This window comes from Procambarus clarkii, chromosome 32 (genome assembly GCF_040958095.1).
Source record: "Procambarus clarkii isolate CNS0578487 chromosome 32, FALCON_Pclarkii_2.0, whole genome shotgun sequence".
Classification (NCBI taxonomy): Eukaryota; Metazoa; Arthropoda; class Malacostraca; order Decapoda; family Cambaridae; genus Procambarus; species Procambarus clarkii.
The window spans coordinates 23,734,183-23,759,095 of record NC_091181.1 but is presented as its reverse complement, the minus strand read 5'-3'; the positions used below and the strand labels follow the sequence as shown (position 1 = coordinate 23,759,095).

At 43.0% G+C, this 24,913-nt stretch overlaps 1 protein-coding gene across 1 annotated transcript; it reads right to left on the bottom strand.

The window, feature by feature from the left end:
- Positions 1-21,613: 21,613 nt before the first annotated feature.
- On the bottom strand, positions 21,614-21,967 carry LOC138370474 (uncharacterized). The gene has a single exon (XM_069334843.1). It carries the CDS (start codon positions 21,965-21,967, stop codon positions 21,614-21,616), a length of 354 nt encoding a protein of 117 aa, XP_069190944.1.
- Positions 21,968-24,913: the final 2,946 nt, after the last annotated feature.

The following is a 24,913-nucleotide window of genomic DNA, read 5'->3' as shown; positions in this document are numbered from 1 at the left end:
TAAAGGAAAAACGTCCACTGTAGTGTTCTTGTTCAGTTTCCTATAATCCACGCACAATCTCCAGGTTCCATCTGGTTTTGGCACTAACAAACACGGAGAGCTCCAAGTACTTTGACTTGGCCGAATGAAATCATGCTGGAGCAGATATTCCACTTCTGCTTGTATAATTTTCCTCTTTTCGGGATTCGCTCGGTACGGATGTTGTCGAATGGGGGTGCTGTCCAGGAGCTGAACGTCGTGTGTGATGAGGTGGGTCTGGGTAGGAACCTCCCCAAACAGAGATGTATGGTTGTCCAGCAGAACCTGGAACTCATCACGTTGTTCCTCCTGTAAATGACATAGCTTCTCCCTGCCATTGGAACTGGAACTGAGAAGTTGAATATTAACAACATGTCCCTCACTACAATTATCCTCAGGTGGTAACTCTTCCCGACTAAAACAAGCTACTACACCAGGTCCAACATAAGCTTTTAATCTGTTAATGTGTACAGTCATTTGGGGTTCTGAAAGATTAGGGCTAATTAGTTTATAAGTTAGGTCTCCCACCTTTTCTACCACTTGGTAGGGTCCGGCGAACTTATGGGACATGGAAGTCCCCATACGAGGTTTCAACACCAACACCAAATCTCCGACAGCAAAAGACCTGAGCTTAGCTTTGAACTTCTTGTCATATCTTACTTTCATGGCTTGTTGAGTCCTTCCCAGATGTTCTTTCGCCAACTCACGAGCCCGACACAACTTGGCCTTGACCTCACTCAAGTACAATCCACTCTGATGAACAGAGACATCTCCCAACAACTTTTCTTGTAGCATTTTAAGAGGACCTCTTACTTGGTGACCAAACACTAGTTCAAAGGGTGAACAGCCCAATGACTCTTGTAGCCCTTCTCTAGCAGCAAACAACACAAAGGGGAGATTCTCATCCCAATTACGTGGATGAGTTTCTCCGGTTGTCTTCAGCATTTGTTTTAAAGTCTGGTGGAAACGTTCAAGCCCACCTTGGCTTTGTGGATGATATGGACTGGATAATTTGTGCCGAATCCCTCGGGATTCGCAAAAAGGTCTGAAAACTTTAGAAACAAAATTTCCCCCATTGTTACTCTGAATAACTCTAGGCATTCCAAACAACGAAAAGAATCTTTCAAGACACTTGATGAGATTATGAGCCTTGGTATTCCGTAGAGCATAGGCTTCAGGAAATCTAGTAGTCATACACATGAGAGTGAACAAAAACATGTTACCCGACTTAGTCTTAGGTAAAGGACCTACACAATCAATTACAACATGAGTAAATGGTTCATCAGGAACTACAATAGGTTGCAATGGTGCTCTAGGTACAGATTGATTTGGTTTACCAACAATTTGACAGGGTATACAGTTATGACAATATCTGACCACGTCTTTCTTTAACTTTGGCCAGAAAAAATATTTACTTATCTTATGGTACATATTCGTGATACCTTGATGACCTCCCATGGGGTCATCATGTGCAGCCTGCAGGACCTGCCTACGATAATCATTGGGGACAACGAGTTGGGTTCTAATCTCACAATCATCTGAAGAGGGAGTTCCCTTGGGTCTCCACCTTCTCATCAGAAGTCGATCCTTGAAGAAGAAACCCGTCCCTTCCTCCAATGCATCAACATTATCAGGAGCCTCAGAAATACACTTACTTAAACTAGGATCAGTAGTCTGTACAACACTTAAGGGCAATGACTCAGACTCAGCAGCGAGCGGGCAAGAACCTAGTAGCTTGATCTCTTTTCCCGATTGATCAGAATAAAATGGAGTCATAGCTACTTCGGCCTCACTCTCGACAACTGGCGCACTGGAGACAATCGGGCAAGGTACAGATAGTTCAGCCTCCTCACCTTCACTTTCCTTGTGATTTAGGTTCGGCGGGGCTTCTACTACGGCCTCACTCTCATCATCCAGTCGAGTCATAAAGGAATCCTCAAGATCCACCTCCCACTCCTTTACTGAAGGGGTCCTGGTCTTGGGAACAGCAACCTCAGTGAAGACAGGATTACTCTCACCTGTTTGTCCCATTGATCTAGTAACAACACAAGCAGGGTAAATAATATCATCATCTGCTACTGGTTGAGCTAATACATTATGGGGTTTAGTTAACATGATGGGACACTTGGGCCCTACAACCATTTGGTTGCCAAAATCATTACCTAGAATAATGTCTACCCCAGGAATGGGCAGTTATTTACTTACACCAACATTACACCATCCTGAAGTATATTTAGAATCAAGGTTAACTTGCAATAAGGACACTGGTTGCACACTACCGGCAATACCTTGGAGAAGCACAACTTCACCCAGATCTCGGGTGTCAACATCATCAAGTACCTTCTGGGTAATAAGAGACTGTGAAGCTCCAGTATCACGGAGTAATTGAACAGTCTTATGTCTACCATTATTACATAATAAGGTACCTGTGGAAATATAGGGTTTGAATTCAGCCATCCAATTTGGACTGACTGTAATACATGAAGAATTAATAGGTTGCAATCCTTTACTCATAATAAGACCAGTTGGCCGTAGTTCAGGATGCAAACTAAAACATGAAGAAATCACATGCCCCCTTCTCTTACAATGGGTACAATGCTTGACAGTGGAGACACTGGTATAACCAACTGCCGGTTTAGAATTAGCATTACTAGGCTTAGATGATCCTGGCAATGGAGTAACCATCTTAGGGTTAGTAAGAGAAGAGTTCACGGGAGTAACTGTCGCACCAGGAGGAGACTTATACTGATAAGGAGTTCGGTGAGCATTAAAATTTACTCTACGACTAGACTTAGGTGAAGTGGCCGTAAACGGGGCCTTAGTCAACAACTCATGCTCATCCGCGAGCTTGGACAGCTCATAAATATCTGTTACATTCTTTTGTTCTGCCATAAAAGTAGACAACTGGTCTGGGAGACATGACAATACTTCTTCCATTATAAGAAGATTCTTTAGAGCATCAAAATCAGTGACTGCAAGTGACTTTAACCATCTGTTGCAAAAATTCGTCTTCTGACGAGTAAAATCTGCTATTGTCTGATCCCTTATCCTCCTTAGGTTTCTGAACTTTTGCCTGTGTGCCTCTGGATTTAACTGGTACGCATTTAGGATGCTTTTCTTTACAAATTCATAATCAAAACTATGAGCATCAGGTAGGGATGTGAAAACCTCCTGACTACGCCCCTTAAATTGAGACTGCATAATGGCTACCCACTGATCCCTTGGCCAGTTCATACTGATGGCAATTTTATAAAAATGTGCAAAGAAAACCTCAGGATCCTCCTCATTGAACTTGGGTAACTCTATATACTTATTCATCCTGATGGGATTATTATCACTATTTATTGAAACATTACTAGTATTTCCATGCCCAGCTGCCATACGCTGTGATTCAAGCCTGAAGTTAGTGTTAGCCATTTGTTGTTGAATCTCTAATTGCCTAGTTTGTTCCTCGGCTTGTTGCTTCTTTGTGGCTTCTATTTGCAACTGTACCGCAATTTCTAAACGCCTAGTCTCAAGCTCCCTTTTCTGAGCTTCAGCCTCTAATATTTGCTGTTCCTTTTGAGCTTCAAGCTTAGCATTGGCTATTTGCGCTTCTAACTCAAGACGCTTTAACGTCACCTGATCACTCGACTCCTCTCTTAACTCCTCTAGAATTTCTTCATCTAACTCCCCATTCTCAACAAAATGCGTCACAATGACTTTCAATATTTGGGCTTTAACCATTCTATTGTTGGCGGTCAAATCCAACTGATTTGCCATTTGTATTAACTCAGTCTTTTTAAGGTTCTGAATCCCTTCAAAGTCTGGGTGAGCCAACAACGTTGCAACTTTCTCCTCCATCGTTACTACACTTGGCACTTGATTCACAACAATAATTAAAACAATGGCACTGCACTACACTTCACTGTAAAATTGTCACCACACTGAAAATTCGCTTGGCCTCACTGCACAAACAAAATATATAGGATGACTTACCTCAAAATCGTGAAACGTTGTTACTTGACACACAGGAAGGCTTGCTTGGCACATGGAATAGTTCTTAAGAAACACACAGACACTTGACACACTGGTACCTAGGAAGGCAAGGTTAGATTAGCATAGTTAAGGTTAAGTGGGAACAATATTTCCCGGCACAGGCCCCCATAACTCTTTGTTACCTATCGTACGTTACGGCTCGTGACCCTACAGCAGCCAAACTTTAATTACGTCTAGGGATACGAGACAACTGCTGTTCTCAATAGCGAATCACCAGTATAACCCCTTGATAAGTAATGAGCACAATAATAAATCTTCCTTAGGACTGAAGAATAGATCAAAATCTTATATACATATATATTAAATAAATCTCAATAGCAAACAGATGATTATTTGGTCACAATATATCACATTAAAAATATCACTGTATCTTCCAGACATTAAATCAATATTATTATATGTATGGCTATGACAGAACAAAAATGTATAACTTAACTCCACTAGTTGTTAACTCCCTGGTTCCGGATCAGCTACTGAATAAAATAACGCGGGAGTCAAAACACATTGCCTTGCCCCGCGAATAAATTGCCAAAGTTACAATATTTATTATTTCAACAATGGAGCAATACATTGTGACAAGAGTAATCTTAAACTAACTTAATGAATAATTAATACATATTGATATACAAACATAAGGTAATTATCTCTTTACATAGTAATTAAAATATGCATACAGAAGGGAATAATGGCATGCACACCCAGCAACGGACGATCCCACGACAATTTGCCAGATACAGTTCACTCAATTATTATTCACCTCTGTTACCCACATATGATCACATATAAATCATTAGTTCCCGTGGGAAAACTGAGCACACAAAGAAATAAAACAATCATTCCCACGATACGTTGGGCCTAACGCCAACACTGTAACATGAATGTACGTTTGCATAGAACATATAAGTATATCAATATACATGCTTGTAATTTACACACAATTATCAATGTACATATTAATTTATTTACTTACGTATCTTATAGGAGTACGTAACACACTGCACGCCAGGAGAGTCTCCCAGTCAATCTCAACGGCCTCTGATTAAGAAAGAGTGGGAACACGACTCGTTCACTTGACTGTCGTGTGCCCTTCCCAACAATCGGGCTCTACGGTAAACCACAAGGTCGCCAACTGGTGTTTTAGGTGGCCAGTAACACCTCAGTGAACTGGTGGAATTAGTGGTAGCCTTGGCAAGGTCACACTCACAAGATCAGGAATCAGGCAGGTACTTACTGTTATCACTCTATGCTTTCAGTATAATATAGCCACAAGATCAATGGAGGGAATGATATAAACACAAAGATAGTTTTGTATTTTACTTAAAATGCATGAAAGATGTCACAAGGCCAAACAATAATAAATAAATCAACTGATCCTGGCAGCGGCCGGTAGTTCCCACGAATAGTATGCGCTCACTAAGTGGCAACACCTCCCCTCCTCATCAAGTGTCAAGAACAGCTGATCGCCTGGCCCCCGCGCGAAAGCTTATTGCTTGTTTTCAGATTCACGAGCGCTGTTTCTTTAAATTCTCCAATATTACTAGAAACTCGCACACTCGATATTGGCACAAATAGCACGTACTACTTAGTTACACTGTACTCAGGCTCAAACAGTCTTTTCCACAATCAATGCTACAATGACTCACTGTAATGGCTTTCACTGCCCTTCATTCAATGACATATTATGAAGTATTAACACTTGAGTTTTCAGTACTTTCTCTCGAGGGCGAAAATGCAATAATTCACTGTACTCACAAATGATTAATCACTGCACGAACACAGACATAATAATGCATATAGATCAGACATCAGTAACTGGTAAAATAAATAGTTTCTGGGCACATAGCCTAACTTCCAAATACTGGCATAATATTATATATAATTTATCATTATATGTTCACATCAAAATCTCTAGAAAGATATACACAACACAGTAAATTTATCACTTGTTCCTGGTGCCTGTACACACCAATAATCAACATAAGTATTTTATGTACTCTTGATAGTACTACACGGCAAACTGGTGCCTCACTGTGACATTGGTGAGACTTGCTCACGACATATAAAATCCTCAGGCTAGATAATATACCCGAATAACATAGCTAACTAAAGGGGAATGGGGAGGGAACTAGAAACACCTACTTCAACCTGTCCTCCGATGAGAGTTGAGATGTAGCTCCTGATCCTCGTGTCGGGAACGCCCCCACACGACACGTCGTCGTGTCCTACCAGAGCCTCTCGTCGTCCCACCGTTTAGCGCGTCGTCTCCGTGTCCTCTTCACTGCAGGTCCGTCCTCCTTCTTGACTTCTTGAAGGGTTGGAGTCGGTCTCCTGGCCGTCGTCTTCTCCCAGCAACGGCTGCCGCCTACGTCTCAGCAACAGTCGTCTGGATTCCCCAAATAGTCCTCTCCTTCCTCAGCTACCCAGTGGCTCTGTCAGCCACTACGCTGTCACGAACTGGTGAACTGCCACAGACATCACATACGTCACTGCATGGCTTCACTGCTTCTTGCACAGTACCTGACTGGAGCACTTGTTGCTCAAATAACCGTCGATTCCCTCTCTGGTTCAACACATGAACTAGGGAAGACCTCACAGAGTACTGGCAGACTTCAGGTGACGCGTAAATCCACGGGAGCGGGAAACAACTGTCAAACTGACAGGACCAATCGTCGCACGTCCGACCTCTTTGACGTGTCGTGTCTGACTGCTGGCGCCAGCTCGGCGCACTGGCCGGACCCCCTTCCTTCGTGACGTCACTTTCGCCACGGGAGGTTTTCATTGGCTCCCGGTGCCACATTGCTGTCGGTGACCAATCCGGTGCCACTGACGTCACACGGTTTTGGCGGGAAATCAGGGAGGCAAGCGCCATCTTGGCTCCCTAAAGGGCCTATACCACAGGCCAAAATATTACTATTTCACAAATTTCTCGGCTCTCCGAGAACACTCCACTCTCTCCCATATATCAAATAGAAGCCTGCTACGTAGAAAACGCTTGGGAAAAGTAGACATGACTCTTACTGCAGGCGTGGGAGAATTATAAGGGGGGGAACTCCGTCACAATATATATATATATATATATATATATATATATATATATATATATATATATATACATATATATATATATATATATATATATATATATATATATATATATATATATATATGTGTGTATAACTGAAAACTCACACCCCAGATGTGACTCGAACCCATACTGCCAGAAGCAATGCAGCTGATGTACAGGATCCCTTAACCACTCGACCAACACGACCGGAAAAAGAGGATGGTAGCCGAGGCTACCATCCCCCTCAATTCCCATCCCCCTGCCGGCACTCTGTTGGTAATCTTGGGCATGGTATTTTATCAAATCACCTCATTCTTTGAAGCACACGTGAGGAACGGTCTCCAGGAATGTATGCAACTCGCTACCATCCTCTTTTTCTGGTCGTGTTGGTCGAGTGGTTAAGGGATCCTGTACATCAGATGCGTTGCTTATTTATGTTGCGAAATTCTACATTTCAAATCTTTAGATGTTTGCCCAACATAGAACTTATTACAGTCTTTTCAAGGTATTTTATAAATGACATAATTACCACTACGAGGGCTGTTTCTAACTAATAGCTTACCAACAATATAAACAATAGATGTATATTAAAACGTTTCAAGGCCTTGACAATATTCTCAAACCCAGAGAAATATGGTAAACATAACATATTCTTTGGGCGAATTTTTTCACTGCATATATTATTATAATATGTACGACGTGCTTTGCTACGGCAAACTTCCAAAAAATTCAGTGGGTAACAAAGCTTGAGACCAATCGAATCAATATTCTTAAACTCTTCATCTAAGAATTCTGGACTCACAACTCGAAGAGATCTTAGATACATTGAAGAAAAAATTGACTTTTTCCCATTGTATCTATGCCCTGAAAAATAATAAAGTTAAAGAAAATATAAAAGTTCTGAATGATTCCTTATACAAGTTTCTAAATGCCGGTCTTATGTTGGCCAAGCTGGCGTATGCCCCTGATGTTATCCTCTTGATATTGACTTCAGGGGACAGATCTGGCGTGATATCAACCCCAAGTCCTTCTCTCTCTCTCTCTACTCTTTAAGAATTTCATCTCCCAAATTATGCCTTGTATTTTTTCTCCAGCTCCCTACACCTATCTTCATTACATTACATTTGCTTGGGTTAAACTCTAAGAACCATTTGTTCAACCATTCCTTCAGTTTGTCTAGGTCTTCTTGAAGCCTCAAGCAGTCCTCCTCTGTTTTAATCCTTCTCATAATTTTGGCATCGTCAGCAAACATTTAGAGGAATCACCCTCCAGGAGATCATTTACGTATATCAGAAACAGGATAGATCCGAGTACTGAGCCCTGTGGGACTCCACTGGTGACTTCACGCCAATCTGAGGTCTCACTTCACGCTTCCCACTGTAACACTCTGCTTCCTATTGCTTAGGTACTCATTTATCCACTGGAGCACCTTACCAGTCACTCCTGCCTGTCTCTCCAGGTTATGAACCAGCCTCTTATAGGGTACTGTGTCAAAGGCTTTCCGACAGTCCAAGAAAATGCACTCTGCCTAGCCTTCTCTTTCTTGCTTAATCTATGTCACCTGGTCGTCGAATTCTCTTAAGCCTGTAAAGCAAGATTTACCTTCCCTGAACCCATGTTGGCGATTTATCACGAACTCCCTTCTCTCCAGATGTGTTACTAGGTTTTTCTCACGATCTTCTCCATCACCTTGCATAGTATACAAGTCAAGGACACTGGCCTGTAGTTCAGTGCCTCCTGTCTGTCACCCTTTTTTGTATATTAGGAGTACATTAGCTGTCTTCAATATTTCTGGTAGGTCTCCCGTCTCCAGTAACCTACTATACACTATGGAGAGTGGCATGCAAAGTCCCTCTGCACACTCTTTCAATGCTCATGGTGAGATCCAGCCAACAGCTTTTCTCACATCCAGATCCAACAGGTGTCTCTTGACCTCATCTCTTGTAATTTCGAACCCTTCCAAGGCCACTTGGTTTTCTGCCCCCTCTCCTAGCGCAGTGACCTCACCTTATTCTATTGTGAAGACCTCCTGGAACCTCTTGTTGAATTTTTCACACACCTCTTTGTCATTCTCTGTATACCTATCCTCGCCTGTTCTAAGTTTCATTACCTGTTCTTTCACTGTTGTTTTCCTCCTGATGTGACTGTGGAGTAGCTTTGGTTCGGTCTTTGCTTTGCTTCTATATAATTTTCATAATTTTTCTCTGCTTCTCTTCTCACGCTAACATACTCATTCCTGGTTCTCTGGAATCTCTCTTTGCTTTCTGGTGTTTTGTTTTTTTGGAAGTTTCTCTTCTCCCGTTTGTTCAGTTCCTTTGCTTCCATACATGTCTTATTAAACCATGGATTCTTCTTATGCTTCTCGAATTTTTTTCCTTTTGGGCCGGGATGAACTTGTTTACTGCCTCCTGACACTTTTGGGTGACATAGTCCATCATGTCTTGTACAGATTTAGCTCTGAGGTCTGTGTCCCATGGTATATCCCTTAGGAAACTTCTCATCTCCTCATAATTTTCCTTTCGGTATGTTAGCCTTTTGTTTCCTAGTTCTTTTCGGGAGGTGATAAATCCTAGCTCTACCAGGTACTCAAAAATTAATACACTGTGATCACTCATTCCCGAGGGTGCTTCCAACTTAACTTCCCTTATATCCCAGTCATTTAGGGTAAATACCAGATCAAGCAAGGCTGGTTCATCTTCCCCTCTCATTCTTGTTGGTCCCTTGATGTGTTGGCTTAGAAAGTTTCTTGTTGCCACGTCCAGCAGCTTAGCTCTCCATGTATCGGGTCCTCCATGTGGGTCTCTGTTCTCCCAATCTATCTTCCCGTGGTTGAAATATCCCATGATTAGTAGTCCAGATCTATTCCTGCTAGCGACAGAAGCTGCTCTCTCTATTATGTTAATGGTGGCCATGTTGTTTCTATCATATTCCTGTACGGGTCTTCTGTCATTTGGTGGGAGGTTATATATGACTACGACTATAATTTTTTGTCCTTTTGTTGCTATGGTACCTGTTATGTAGTCACTGAAACCTTCACAGCCCTGAATAACCATCTCCTCAAAACCCCAGCCTTTTCTTACCAGAAGAGCTACACTACCACCTCCTCTTCCTTCTCTCTCTTTCCTCACAACAAAGTAGTCCTGTGTGAACACTGCATTTGTTATGGTTTTCGTTAGCTTTGTTTCTGTGAGTGCTTATGTCTGAGTTTTCTTCTAGTACCCATTGTCCAAGTTCATTTACTTTATTTGTAATCCCATCTATGTTAGTGTACATTGTCTTGAGACTCACTTTCTTTTGTCCCTTCTCATATCTCTTTCATAGTGAGCGTTCTGCCGATGGGGGAAGCTGTTCCATGGGTGTGAGGATTTGTGATGTAGATAACAGGGTCTCAGAGGGTGTGGGGTGGGGGGTCAAGTGAAAGGGGGACAGGGAGTGCATGGGATGAAGAGGGAGGGAGAGTTGGCTGATCATTTGAGTGGGGACCGGGAGGGTTTTGGGTAATTATCTTGAGGTTATCTTGAGATGATTTCGGGGCTTTTTAGTGTCCCCGCGGCCGGTCCTCGACCAGGCCTCCACCCCCAGGAAGCAGCCCGTGACAGCTGACTAACACCAAGGTACCTATTTTACTGCTAGGTAACAGGGGCATAGGGTGAAAGAAACTCTGCCCATTGTTTCTCGCCGGCGCCTGGGATCGAACCCAGGACCACAGGATCACAAGTCCAGCGTGCTGTCCGCTCGGCCGACCGGCTCCCTCCGACCAGGGTAGGGGGAATTCTGTGCAGAGGAGGGTTGTGGAGTTGCCCTACCCTCTATGTGTTGTGGTGGTTAGGAGCCTGGTCGTGGGGATGTGTGGTGGTGATTGTGACAACCCTTGACCTCTTGGTATGGTTCCTCTGCTTTGGCAGTAATCAAAATATATAAATATGCAGCCTTGTCTACTACAAATGTCTAGGGGTAAATAATTCAACTGCTTAATCCGCAAAGCAATATACTTTAAGTAAGGGTAACAAAGAAACATACAAACATATAAATGAAAATACAGGCAGCCAGAAATATTATTGCACCAGAAGGAAATAACACAATATTATATACGTACTGATCTCTATTTGAAAACGTAAATGAATAGATGGGTATGCAAATAATGGTCATACCAGACAATTAGCTATGTTACTAAACAATAACCAGGTACCAAAGACTTATCGCATAACATGTCCACCCCAGCCAGCTTCACCCACATGACTAACTTACGGCATGGTTGACCAAACCACACACTAGAAGTTGAAGGGACGACGACGTTTCGGTCCGTCCTGGACCATTCTCAAGTCGATTGTGATGAGGACAGGTAGGGGCAGGCAATAAATCTCGCTCCCTTGCTATCCTCTTCTTTTTCCTATTACTATCTCCTTCGGTAGTTATAATGGGAGCTGCCTCGTATGGGCCAATAGGCCTGCTGCAGTTCTCATTATTACTACTATCCCCTACACCTTACTTTCCTCCTCAGCTCTCTCTTGCCTATTTATTGCCTGTCCCTACCTGTCCTCATCACAATCGACTTGAGAATGGTCCAGGACGGACCGAAACGTCGTCGTCCCTTCAACACCTAGTGTGTGGTCTGGTCAACATACTTCAGCCACGTTATTGTGACTCATCGCCTGCTTACGGCATGGTGTCTACAAGTTACCAGCTAAAAACCACATGAAATAAATCTCTAGATACTCTGCTATCAGAGAGTAATACTTAAGTACATAATTATAACTACACTAATAAGTATATAACACTTCTAAGGTGTAATTAAGAAATTAAGTACATATAAGAAACTGGAATAATTACAGGGGTGAATGCCACGGTCTCCTCCCACAGGAATGAACATGCAATAGCATTAGCATAACATTACAGACAGGCACACTACAGCATGCTACATATAACTCAAACATATATAACAAATGAATGTACGGTTAATAACTGTAATAACTGAGGAAAGAAATAATGAGCATGCAAGTTTATCATGAGAAATGTTAGAATCAAGCATATGGACTCATAACAGTGATGAAGGTTGTGTAGTGGTGGGGATGTGTTATGTTGGTGAAGGGTCTAGTTTTGGTGTGTGTGTGGTTGTTGTTACGGGCCTGGTAGTAGGGATGTGTGGTGGTGGTTAAGAGCCTGCGGGGTGGGTTATGTGGTGGTGGTGAAGGGCCTGGTGGTGGTGAAGGGCCTGTTAGTGGGATTTTGTGGTGGTGGTCACGTTCCTGTTGGTGGGGTTGTATGAAGGTGGTAAAGGGCCTGGTGGTGGTGGTGGTGGTGGTGAAGGGCCTTACGGTAGGGATGTGTGGTTGTGGTGCCTGCTAGAGCGATTGCGAGGTGTTGAAGGGCCAGTTGAAGGATGTGTTGTGGTGGTGAAGGGCCTGGTGGTGGGGATGTTTCGTGGTGTTGTGTGGTGGTGGGGATGTTTAGTGTTAGTGAAGGTCCTGGTGGAGTAGTGATGGGGATGGGTGGTGATGAAGGACCTTGTGGTGGGGTTGTGTGGTTGTGGTGAATGGCCTGTTGTTGGGGTTGTTTAGTGGTGGTGATGGGGTCTTGTGGTGGGAATGTGTGGTGATAATGAAGGGTATGGTGGTGAAGGGCCTGTTGGTCGGGTTGTGTGGTAGTGGTGGGGTTGTGTGGTGGTTAGGATGTGTGGTGGTGGAGATCGACGTGTTTTAGTGGTGAATAGCCTGGTGGAGGGGACGTGTGTTGGTGGTGTGTGGTGGTGGTGGCGGTGATGTACTCACCTAGTTGTTCTCACCTAGTTGTGCTTGCGGGGGTTGAGCTTAGGCTCTATTGTCCCGCCTCTCAACTGTCAATCTACTGATGTACAGATTCCTGAGCTTCTCCAGCTCCATCATAGATACATTTCAAACTGTGTATGGAGTCAGCCTCCACCACAACATTTCCTAGTGCATTCCACACACTAACTACTCTGACTCTGATAAAGTTCTTTCTAAAGTCTCTGTGGCTCATTTGGGTACTCAGCTTCCACCTCTGTCCCCTTATGTGTGTACCACCCGTATTAAATAATCCACCCTTATCTACCCTGTCAATTACCCTGAGAATTTTGTATGTTGTGATCATGTGTCCCCGGGCTCCATCGAGCAACCACTATGTGTGGTGGTTGTAAAGGGCCTGGGGGTAGGGATGTGTGATGGTGGGGATGTACTCACCTAGTTGTACTTACCTAGTTCTGCTTGCGGGGGATGAGCTCTGGCTCTTTGGTCCCGCCTCTCAACCGTCAATCTACTGATGTACAGATTCCTGAGCCTACTGTGCTCTATCGTATCTACATGTGAAGCAGTGTATGGAGTCAGCCTCCAGTACATCACTGCCTAATGCATTCCACTTGTTAACTACTCTGACACTTAAAAAGTTCTTTCTAACGTTCCTGTGGCTCATTTGGGTACTCAGTTTCCACCTGTGTCCCCTTGTTTGCGTACAACCCGTGTTAAAAAGTGTTTCCTTATCTACCCTGTCATTTCCTCTGAGAATTTTGTAGGTAGTGATTATGTCTCCTCTTACTCTTATGTCTTCCAGTGTCGTGAGGTGCATTTCACGCAGCCTTTTCTCGTAACTCATGCCTCTTAGTTCTGGGACTAGCCTAGTGGTATACCTCTAAACTTTTTCCAGCTTCGTCTTGTGCTTGACAAGGTGCGGGCTCCATGCTGGGGCCGCATACTCCAGGATTGGTCTTACATATGCTGTGTACAAGGTTCTGAATAATTCCTTACTCAGATTCCTGAAGGCTATTTCCTTCAAATAGGAATTTCCTAATCCTCCTCCTTTCGTAATGTCAGCCTTTTGTTTTCAGTTCCCCTCCTCGAGTTCCTTAACCCTTCTTCGACCAGATACTCAAACGTCAGTACACTGTGGTCGATCATTCCTACTGGGGCCTTGAAACCGATTTCCCTTATATCGGAGTCATTCAGTGAAGACTCGGTCCAGTCTCTCTAGGTCAACGTTTCCTCTCATTCATGTCGGTCCCTGAGATGTTGCCTTAAAACGTTTTTTGTCCCCACCTCCAATAGTCTAGCTTTCCATGTATCCTCACCTCCATGCGGTTCCTTGTTCACCCAATCTACCCTTCCGTGACTGAAGTCTCCCATGATGAGCAGATGAGATCTGTTTCTACAGGCAGCAGCGGCTGCCCCCTCAATTATCGTGTTAACTGCCATGTTGTTGTTGTTGTCATATTCTTGCCTGGGTCTTATGTCGTTTGGTGGAGGGTTATATATCACTGCTACTACTACTCTTGGTCCTCCCACCATCATGGTGCATGTTATGTAGTCTCTGAATCCCTTGCAGCCCTCTATTCCTTTTTCATTAGTAGGGTCACTCCGCATCCTCCCCTTCCTTTCTTCTCTTTCTTTATTGCAGTGTAGTCCTGGGGAAACACCACATTCATTATGATTCCTGAGAGTTTTGTTTCTGTGAGTCCAATTACATCAGGGTAATTTCCCTTAATTCACTTGCCTTGCTTGTAATCCCATCTATGTTCGAGTACATAACCTTGAAACTGACTCTCTTCTGTCCTTCCTCAGTTTATGTCAATTCCCCTGAAGCAGGGAAACAGGGAGGGTCCGAGATGGGAGGGCCTAGGAAGGAGGACCTGCAGGATCTGTAGCGTGAGAGGGCTGGGAGAATCTGGTATGGGTAGAGTGGTGGAGGAGGGAGGGCTTGGGGGAGGAGAAGAGAAGGCTTGGCGGGTGGGGGAGAGGGGCAGGGTAAGGGGGTGACGAAGAAGGGAGGGCTTAGGGAAATGTGGTGGTGGGTTTGTGTTTTGGTGGTGAAGCGACTGGTGGTGGAGTTGTGTGGTGGTGGTGAAGGGCCTTGTGGTTGGGATGTGTGGTGGTGGGGATGTTTTGTAGTGGTGAAAGGTGTGGTGGTGGGGTTGTATGGTCGTGGGGTTGTGTGGTGGTGGTGAAAGACCTTTTACTTCACCAATGTTTCATAGTGGAAATGTGTGGTGATGGTGAAGAGCCTGGTGATGGGGTTGTGTAGTGGAGTTGAAGAACATTGTCGTGGTGGGGATGTTTTGTGGTGGTGAAAGGCCTGGTGGTAGGGTTATGTGGTGGTGGGGAGGTTTTGTGATGGTGAAAGGCCTGGTGGTGGTGTTGTGTGGTGATAGGAATGTGTTATGGTAGTGATGGACCTGGTGGTTGGGTTGTGTAGTGGTGGTGAAGGGCCTGGTTGTGGGGCTGTGTGGCGGTGGTGAAGGACCTGGTGTTGGGGTTGTGTTGTGGTAGGAATGAGGTAATGGTGAAGAGAATGGTAGTGGGTATGTGTGGTGGTAATTAAAAGACCTAGTGGTGGGGATGTGCTGTGGTGGTGGAGGGCCTAGCAGTGGGGGTTGTGTAGTCATGGGGTTTTATGGTGGTATGGTTGAATGGTGGTGGGGATGTGTGGTGGTGGTGCATGATCTTTTGGTGGAGTTGTGTTGTGTTGTTGTAGTGAAGGGCCAGGTGTTGCGGGGGGGGGGTTGTGTGGTGGTCTTGAAGGGCCTGGTGGTGGTGAAGGGCTTGGTGATTGGGGTGGTGTTGAGGTGGTAAGGGGTCTAGTAGTGGGGTTGTGAAGTTAGGTGAAGGGCAAGGTGGTGGGGATATGTGGGGGGAGGTGAAGGGCCTGTTGGTGCGGTGTTGTGGTGGTGTGGATGTGTGGTTGTGGTGAAGGGCCTGGTGATGGGGATGTATGGTTGTGGTGAAGGGCCTGGTGATGGGGATGTGTGGTTGTGGTGAAGGGCCTGGTGATGGGGTTGTATGGTTGTGGTGAAGGGCCTGGTGATGGGGATGTGTAGTTGTGGTGAAGGGCCTGGTGATGGGAAAATATGTGGTGGTGGTGAAGGGCCTGGAGTTGGAGATGTGTGGTGGTGATGAAGGGCCTATTGGTGGGGATGTGGGGTTGTGGTGAAGGGCCTGGTGGTCGTGATGTGTGTTTGTGGTGAAGTACCTGGTAGCTGGGATGTGTGGTTGCGGTAAAGGGCCTATTGGAAGGGTTGTGTGGTGGTGGTGGTGAAGTGCATGGTGATAAGTATGTGTAGTGGAGGTTTAGGGCCTGTTGATGGTGTTGTGTAGGAGTGATGAAGGACCTATTGGGGTGTTGTGTTATGGGGGTGAAGGACTTTGTGTTTGGATTCTACTCACCTAATTGTACTCACCTAATTGTGCTTGCGGGGGTTGAGCTCTGGCTCTTTGGTCCCGCCTCTCAACCATCAATCAACAGGTGAGATTTTGTGTTGGTGGTGAAGGGCCTGTTAGTTAGGATGTGGGTTGGTGGTGAAGGGCCTAGTTGTAACATTGGATTAAACTGTAACCCCTTGATAAGCCTGATATATTGAAACACTAGGTAACACCGGGTAACAATCATAGCACTGTTAAAATGTTATAAGTAATATGAGCTGAAATGTTGAGTACCACTGATGATTTACACCCTGAACCAATAGTACCTTTCCAAGGAAATGCTAACAGAGGAAAACTTAACTAACGCTTCCGCCATCCTGTCTTACTGAGAATAATTCATATATAGCAATGAGACAGGAAACATTACTGAAGTGGGAGAGTTCTCGTATTGATGTAATTACCTACTTTCCGTATGTTAACAATCTGAACCCAGAGGATTGGTAGACTTAATATCTCTGATGACGAATCCACACAGAAGAAGACAGGCGAGTGACACATACAGATTGCAAATTTAACAAGAGTTTATTTAGGTAAGATAAATTATATTAATAAAAACCCTAAGTCCCTATACTAACACTAGCAAATGTTAAATTAATTTTGACATGGAATAATAATATCAGAGATCACACACACTACCTTCTGAATACTGCCATCTGACCCAGGGAGGTTCACTGTCTCTGCCTATGGCCGCGTGGTGACTTGCGGTCCACTCTGTTCCCCTAACACCCAGCACTCTGAATTTTTATCCCCCCACCCCCACAAGTGGTATTTATACACCAAAACTACACCAACTGATGTCAGCTGGTTGTTTTTCTGTTGGTTCAACTACAAAGGGAATAGTTTGTTAGGGTAGTCTGCTAACACTCACCTTCCAAGAGTTTTCATTAAAACTTGTTTGACTTGTGTTTATCAGGGCTGATCTCGTAACTAAAAGGGGTGACGGACTACTACTTCACATGTTTAGACACTAGACTCATTACAAATGGTGAGGCAGTTGACCGCCAGACAACAACTGGGTGTATGTCAGTTATGCCTGGTTTTGTCTCATTCTAACTTGTCCACAATACAACCCCATACAGTATTTATGAAACAGTATGTCAGTGCATTAATTATAAGAACTAATCTAACTAAATTAGTATAATCCAAAGTATATCATACAGGTTCATTTCAAAATGAAAGATAGACAAGAGTACATTGAAAGTAACAATAGAACATTAAAAAGATCTGCTTGCAAAAATTCAAAGTAATGATACAATCATAATTGATACTACCCTGAGGAACATGGCATGATAACAAAGTACACCATGTGTAAAAATTACATCCCGACTGCATATTAGGCAGTCCAGCAAGTCTTCCCCAGAAGGCTGGAAGAATAAAAATAGAAAAAAATCTAAAAGCTAACATGATATATAAAAACATAATAGTCCTAATTTAACAGTAAAGTACAACTAACTAAAAATAATAAAATGTATAAATTGAAGTGGGACATACTCAATCATCTGCCGGGTACTGCATGACCCATACTCGTGCTATAATTCATAGTATTATAAACATGGTAGAATATATAAAAAATAATTGATAAGAGAGAACATTTAAACTAAAAATGTAAGCACGAACAATACTTGTGAGCCATTCCATCTATGCCACATTATAATACCTGGGTCATCTCCATTCACTCTGCAAATACTGACAGTAAGACCTGTCACAAAAGGGAAAATTGCTTAAACTTTCTTAATATCTTGATACATAAAGACAGACAATAAAAATAGATGTACCCATACAGTGGTACAAAATGGAGCTTCTGGACCCACTCACCAGGAACAAATCTACTACATTAAAATATGAATGAAACAAAATAATAATAAAATTCTAGATAAATTTTGTTAGTAGACACAAGTCTACTAGCTATGATCAGGTCGAGGGAATTTCCCTTGTATTGTTTACTAGGCACTTTTCTAGACTTTTACAATCATTATGTCCTAGATACTCCCTAAAATGCTCAAGATATTTACTTATTAAATGTCTAGAGACCACTTTTCTATATATATAGTTATTTACGTCCCCCATAGTTGTTTTAATGACTCAACCAATTAGAAATATTCATTAGACACCTTAAAATAAAGTATTTTCTCTTAAGCAGCATTTATGAACCTTTCCACTAATTGTTTATGTTGATATACGCATTTTCTATCACGCATCCTGTGTACTCTTGCATGGTGACCTTATGATGGTGACTGGTCCAGCGTCTGCCCGTCGATAATACCTACATATCCCCTGGAATGTTCTTGGAACAGCTCCGGTGTACTTCTGGTGACAGAGTGAGTCTGTTGGTGACAGAGACTTCTCGCCAACCAGCCCAACCGCTCGAATTAGGTGATAGGGAGAGCATCGGTGAGTGACAGCGGTCAGGAACTTGGCCACAGGTGAACGGTGTTGGGGGAGGTGCGTGCAAGCACATCTCACAACCAGGTGCTTAAGAACCGAGGTCGATGAGTGACGGCTGCCACAGAGTACGAGTCTTGACAGCAGGACAGAGAGGGTGACGTCAACGATGTCTTGCATAAGAAGTAAGCAGGTATAGGTGTTGAGGCGTGGCGGCAGACCAAGTGGATCCCGACTTCAGCTCCTGGGCCCCATCATTGAACAGGCGTTGTTTGAAGTACCAAGCCGGTACGCCTTATCGCGCATGCCCTAATGTGCTTGACCTTTGGCCGATGGTGCAAAACGTGCACCCTATTGGCGAGTGAAGCACACTCTGTAGTGATGTGCCGTTGAAAAGTGACCACCTCGTTGCTCATCTTGTTGGAATCAGTGAAGTGGCCTCCACAAAGTCGAGGGGGAACTGGTAGGTTACTGCTGCCGGCTTACCTGCTTCGTTGACCTCTTGCCTCCACTTCCGGTGTTCCTCCATAGTCTGTGATGCAGGCGGGTGGGTGCATCTGATGACGACTGCAAGACAGCAGCCCACCATACTGATTGATATGTTAACATCTGTTCTTTGCTGGCGGGAACTCTGGTCCAGACCTCGTTTGTGGGGAGATGTCGGTCGGGTGATTGGTGTTACTATAACCCTCCCAGGTAACTAATTGGTGGGGTTACAGGGATTTGGGGGAGGGGTGGGATGTAACGTAACCCTCTCTCCATTATACCGAAGAGGTGACTGGGATCATGCCACTAGCCTCAATGTTGGTTCACGAGTAGCTGGGACCGTGGACGGGTCGGTGTGGACAATCAGACCTGGGGAAGACAGAAATGCCCTCCGACTGGTGGAAGCATGGACTCTTCCCTAGGCGTTGGTAAAAGAATACAGCCCAAGGGCAGGTAAGGCATACCCTGTGAATACAATCCATTCAAAGTTCCAAACCATTTGCCAGTTATAAAATAATGAAAACTACTAGGGAACGAGACAGCAAGTTACCGAAACTTCCCCTGCCTCGTCGTTGACCTCGTTAATATGGGGTGACAAGGCTGACTCTGAGTACTAATGTAAGTTGACAGAAGATCTTCCTTTCCCCTGCTGGGCAACCTCGGATGTATCGTTCCCTTCAGTAGGATCTGGAATGGGAATTACTGAAGGCAGTTCGAGTTCCTCCCTGGCAATATAACTCTTCAATTTGTTGACATGAATAATTGTTTGACCCTGGTCATCAAAGATTCCCTCTGATCAGAAAAATAACTGAGCTAAGCTTCTTAATTACTCTATACAGTCCATGCCATCGAGGTGCTAACTTCCTACTTTGATTGGCAGGCGCCTTTTTATTTAACCTCATTACTAAACTTCACTCTTTAAGTGTCAATGGCTGAACCTTCTTATCATAGTAGTGTGCATACCGGCTCAGTGCTGTCTTAGACGCCTCAGCTGCAATCCTCCAAGCATTTCTCCTTTTGGAGAGGATTTCCGAAGGATAATCCTCACCATACACAACCTCGCACCTTTAAAGCAGACCTGAAGAGAAATTACATGAGTTCCCTGTGAAAAGCAGCGATGGCTGTGTATTAAATTATTATTAACAGTATTCAAGGCTAGTTGTACATACGAAAGTTGTTCGTCCCAGATGGCAGCGTCTTTCTCTACAAGAATTGCTAGCATGTCCTTAATGGTATGATTGGTTCTTTCAGTCATACCGTTTGCTTACGGATGGTAAGCTGTCGTAAGGGCTGTGGTGGCCTCTAAAATTGTACAAACTTCTTCAAAAATGTTACCCACGAATTCTTGACCTCGGTCAGACACTAACATTTTAGGTGGCCTAAACACAGTGACAACACTACTTAAGAAAGCGTCTGCAAAGGTCTGCGAGTCCTTAGGAGAAAGAGCAACCCAGGAACAACCCAACCACACGTAGCGATTGATTGATTGATAAAGATTAAGCCACACAAAAGATGGCACGGGCATGAATAGCCCGAAACGTGACGATTACCTGAATGACTATTATATACATAAATCAAATCGATTGCCACACGGTCTAAAGGCTCATAAGTTTCAGGAAATTTCTGTACATTAGGGATACCTTTCCTTCTTTGACAGTTGGGACATGATTTAACATTCCTGATGATGTAAGATATACTAGGGGAAAAAATGACTTTGCTCTTATATAGGTTTTATAAACACAAGAGTGACCAACGATCTTAGACGCATATGCAAGTAACAAGGCTGATTACCTTAATGCGTCGGGGATGACTAACCGGTAAACTGCACGATTTTTCATGTTGCTAACATAATACAGGACTACATCTTTAAGTTCAAAGTCGTTCATAGGAGAGTTACCTGTCTTCGAAGTGTATTTACCACCTTCCAAATATTAAATTATTTCCTTCCATCACTGTTCTTTCATTTCTAATTCTTTTATTTTATCCCTCGCAGTAGTTTCAATGCTGACATTTAAGTTAACTGACGCGACGTTCCTACTCAACGTGCCTGGCACAACGTGAGACGGACCAGGTTTATAAAAGATCTGAAATAAGTGAGCCGACAGTTCATGAGACCAGCGTGACATCCGGGGACACCTTGTTTTCTTTTTTGAATATGTGTGTGAGAGCTCTGTGATCTGTGAAAATAACAAAAATGACGTTGGAATAGATGGGGCTCAAAATAACAAACGCTTTCAACCACGGTAAGCACTTCCTTGTCTGTTGCTGAGTATCGAACCTCTGGTCCCTTTAATTTTCTACTGAAATTCGCGACAGGGTGAGGAAGGTTCTCAGAATACCGCTGCAATAAGCAGCCGCCTGTGACGATTCCACTAACATCTGTATACACCTCTCAATCCTTATCAACGATGATTAAGCATAGCTAGTACCGGAGTGATAATTTATTTTTAGGTTTAGTGTAAGCTTCATTATGTTCCAGGTTCCACACAAATTTAGCATTCTTCTTTGTAAGGTAAGTCAAGGGAGCTTGATGTACTGGCAAAATCCTCAATATGACAGCGGAAGTATCCGGTTTCCCCAAGAAACCTGCGTACATTCTTTGCTGACCTGACCTGGGCATCTCAGCTATGGCACGGCATGAGTCCAGGTCAGGTCGCATGTTATCTGTGCTCTTCTGGAACCCCAGAAATTCAATGCCAGGGGTGCCTTTCTGAACACTTAATTCTAAATCTGGCTTGTCTAACAATGAAAGTTTCAAAGTCCCGGAGGTGCTCATCAAACGACCTAGAGTAGATGATTATGTCATCCAGGTTAGCTAAGGAATGCCTACCCACACAACCTGGTGGTTGGGTTGTGTGTGTGTGTGGGGGGGAGGGGGGTCTATGTGTCGTGATTTTTTTCCATGAAACAGCGACAGCCGGTCTATGTGCAGTGGTTTTTTCCGTTAAACAGCGACGCACGGTCTTAGTGTCGGGAAATTTTTTCCATTGGAATGCAAAGGTTTCCCTCCTAGGTCCGGTCATTTCGCTCAAGGGGGACTAGAAATCCGTTTTCCGTGTGGGTCAATTTTCAATACCCCAGCAAGTGATTGCTGGCCTTCTAGTCTCTTCAAATTTCATTCAATGGGATTAAAAGGCCGGCACCCGTCTGGTCTGTTTTCGTTACCTAAGCTATCAGCAGAGGTGCATTCATCTTCCCACATTAAGTCATTTTCCTTAATGACGTATTTCCATACTGTTTCCCATTTTCAAAGATCACTTTCTAGCTAAGATTGCATAAGAACATAAGAAATGAAATTGCAGAAGGCATTTTGCAGGATCTCCCATTTACTTCCAATCTTTGTTAACCAAAACATCATCTGCCACTATTAGATGAACTGCGGTAGGTCTATTCCCTATTAAATTAATACCCCCCTTCATCTATATTTATACACTTCAATCATGGCACTCCATTAATATTTAGAAGGATCTATTTGTCGCCCTTATTTATCTGGAAGCTCTATATGTATAGTATCCAGCCAAGGATCGTTTATCGAGCATAAAAATGGATGAAATCCACTATCTCCCATTCGTATGAAACAAGAGGGGGGGGGGCAACACAAAGCATGAACAAACAGGTTCACTTACGTCCGCATTCAACCCTGTTACTGAGCCAGTATTTACCCAGGACTTTTCCTAAATCTAAACTTATCCAATTTATACCAATTCTTTCGTTTTCTGTCTTGTGTTGATGTTTTTAATATCCTATTAATATCTTCTTTGTTATGTCCATTCCTCCACTTGTACATCTCGATCATGTCACCCCCCCATCCCTAATGCTTCACCTTTCTAGAGAATGAAATTTAAGCTTTGTCAATCTTTCTTCATATGGCAGGTTTCTAATTTCGGGGAATAATTTTGACACCGTGTATCGGAACACTACTGAACCTCCTGTTGGACTCTCCAAAGACATGCAAATATGTGTTATTATATAATTTTTTAATAATCAAGCTACACCAGCACTCAGACATTTTTATTTATTACTCCCACACTGCCAATCCCGCATATGCCTCATTAACGCTCAAAAATACCTCACTGTAACATAACCCAATCTATACCCAATTAAAGTACTCATTCAGAATACATACATATATGAATGAGGTTGGGGTAGATATAAATAGGAGCTGCCTCGTATGGGTAAAATAGGCCTTCTGCAGTTACCTTCATTCTTTTGTTCATATGTTCCTAATACCCACGCCACCAGCTTTAAGACGTATAGTTCCAACAATTGGAACCGTTGATAATAATAATAATAATAATCTAAATAAATAAAAATGTAAATGTTCGTTCGTTCAAAATCGCTAATCTCTGAAAGTTTTCACCGATTGCTTGGAAATTTTGACACAACGTTCCATTCTCATCCGAGCGAGTTTTTATATACATACAAGATAGATGTCACGTATGTGACGGGAAAAAACATGTATATTTTTTAAACTTTTTTTTCAAGTTTTTTCATGTGAGGGAAATCTTCGAAACATCTTTACCGATTGCTTTGAAATTTTGACACGACGTTGCATTCGAATAGGCGCGAGTTTTTATATACCTACTATATACATGCCTCACCTGTGATAGGAAAAAACACTGTTTCTTAAAAACAGTACAATCTGTGGATGTAAGAGCAACACACTCTGTAATCTCCGAAAGTTCTTCACCGATTGCTTTGAAATTTTGACACAACGTTCCATTCGAATACGTGTGTTTTTATATATCTACTATATATATGCCACACCTATGACAGGTAATTTTTTTTTTAAACAGCGCAATCTGTTGCATGTAAGAGCAACATATGCTATACTAAATATGTTTTGATTCCATTTCAATGTTTCCGATTGCATTAATAAATAGAATTTTCATAGATTTACATTTTTTTATTTTGATTTAATTATTTTGTGGCTTCGCATTGGAATTGAGCTGTGTTGTTTACCGTACTGTTCATTTCGTAAGTATAAATATACATGCTACACCTGTGACAGGTAAAAACATTCATTTTGTGAGAAACAACGCCATCTGTTGCACGTAAGAGCAATACACACAATACTAAATATGTTGCAATTCCATTTCAATGTTTCCGATTGAATTGACAAATTGAATTTTCATAGATTTTGAATTATTTTCATTTTGATTTAATTATTTTGTGTAACATTGTGTTGGAATTGAGCTGTGTTGTTTACCATTTTGTTCTGTTCATTTCGTGAGTAAAGTTGATTTTTTTTTTATTTTTTTTTTTTATTTCTTATTTTTACTGTTTTCCTTATATTTCAGTGATGGAACATAAGATCATTTGATATTCCAAATTTTCTGATGTGAACATCAGATCATTTGGGGAATGCATTGAACGAGGGAGTGGGGAATGGTGAGGAGGACGAGGGGGCAAGAAGTAGCGGATATTGGGAGGACGAGGGGGACATTATTCACATCGTCACATTTTTCATCACGTGTTAATTTTCATAATTTACACACACACACACACACACACACACACACACACACACACACACACACACACACACACACACACACACACGATATACTTCAGGAGTCAGAGAGAGAGAAAGACCTGGGGGTTGATATCATGCCAGACCTGTCTCCTGCAGCTCATATCAAGAGGATAACATCAGCGGCATATGCTAGGCTGCCCAACATAAGAACAGCATTCAGAAACTTGTGTAAGGAATCATTCAGAA

What these genes read in the sequence shown, in the direction of transcription:
- LOC138370474 (XM_069334843.1), bottom strand. Translation starts at nt 21,967, where the DNA reads ATGAGCACCTCCGGGACTTTGAAACTTTCATTGTTAGACAAGCCAGAT.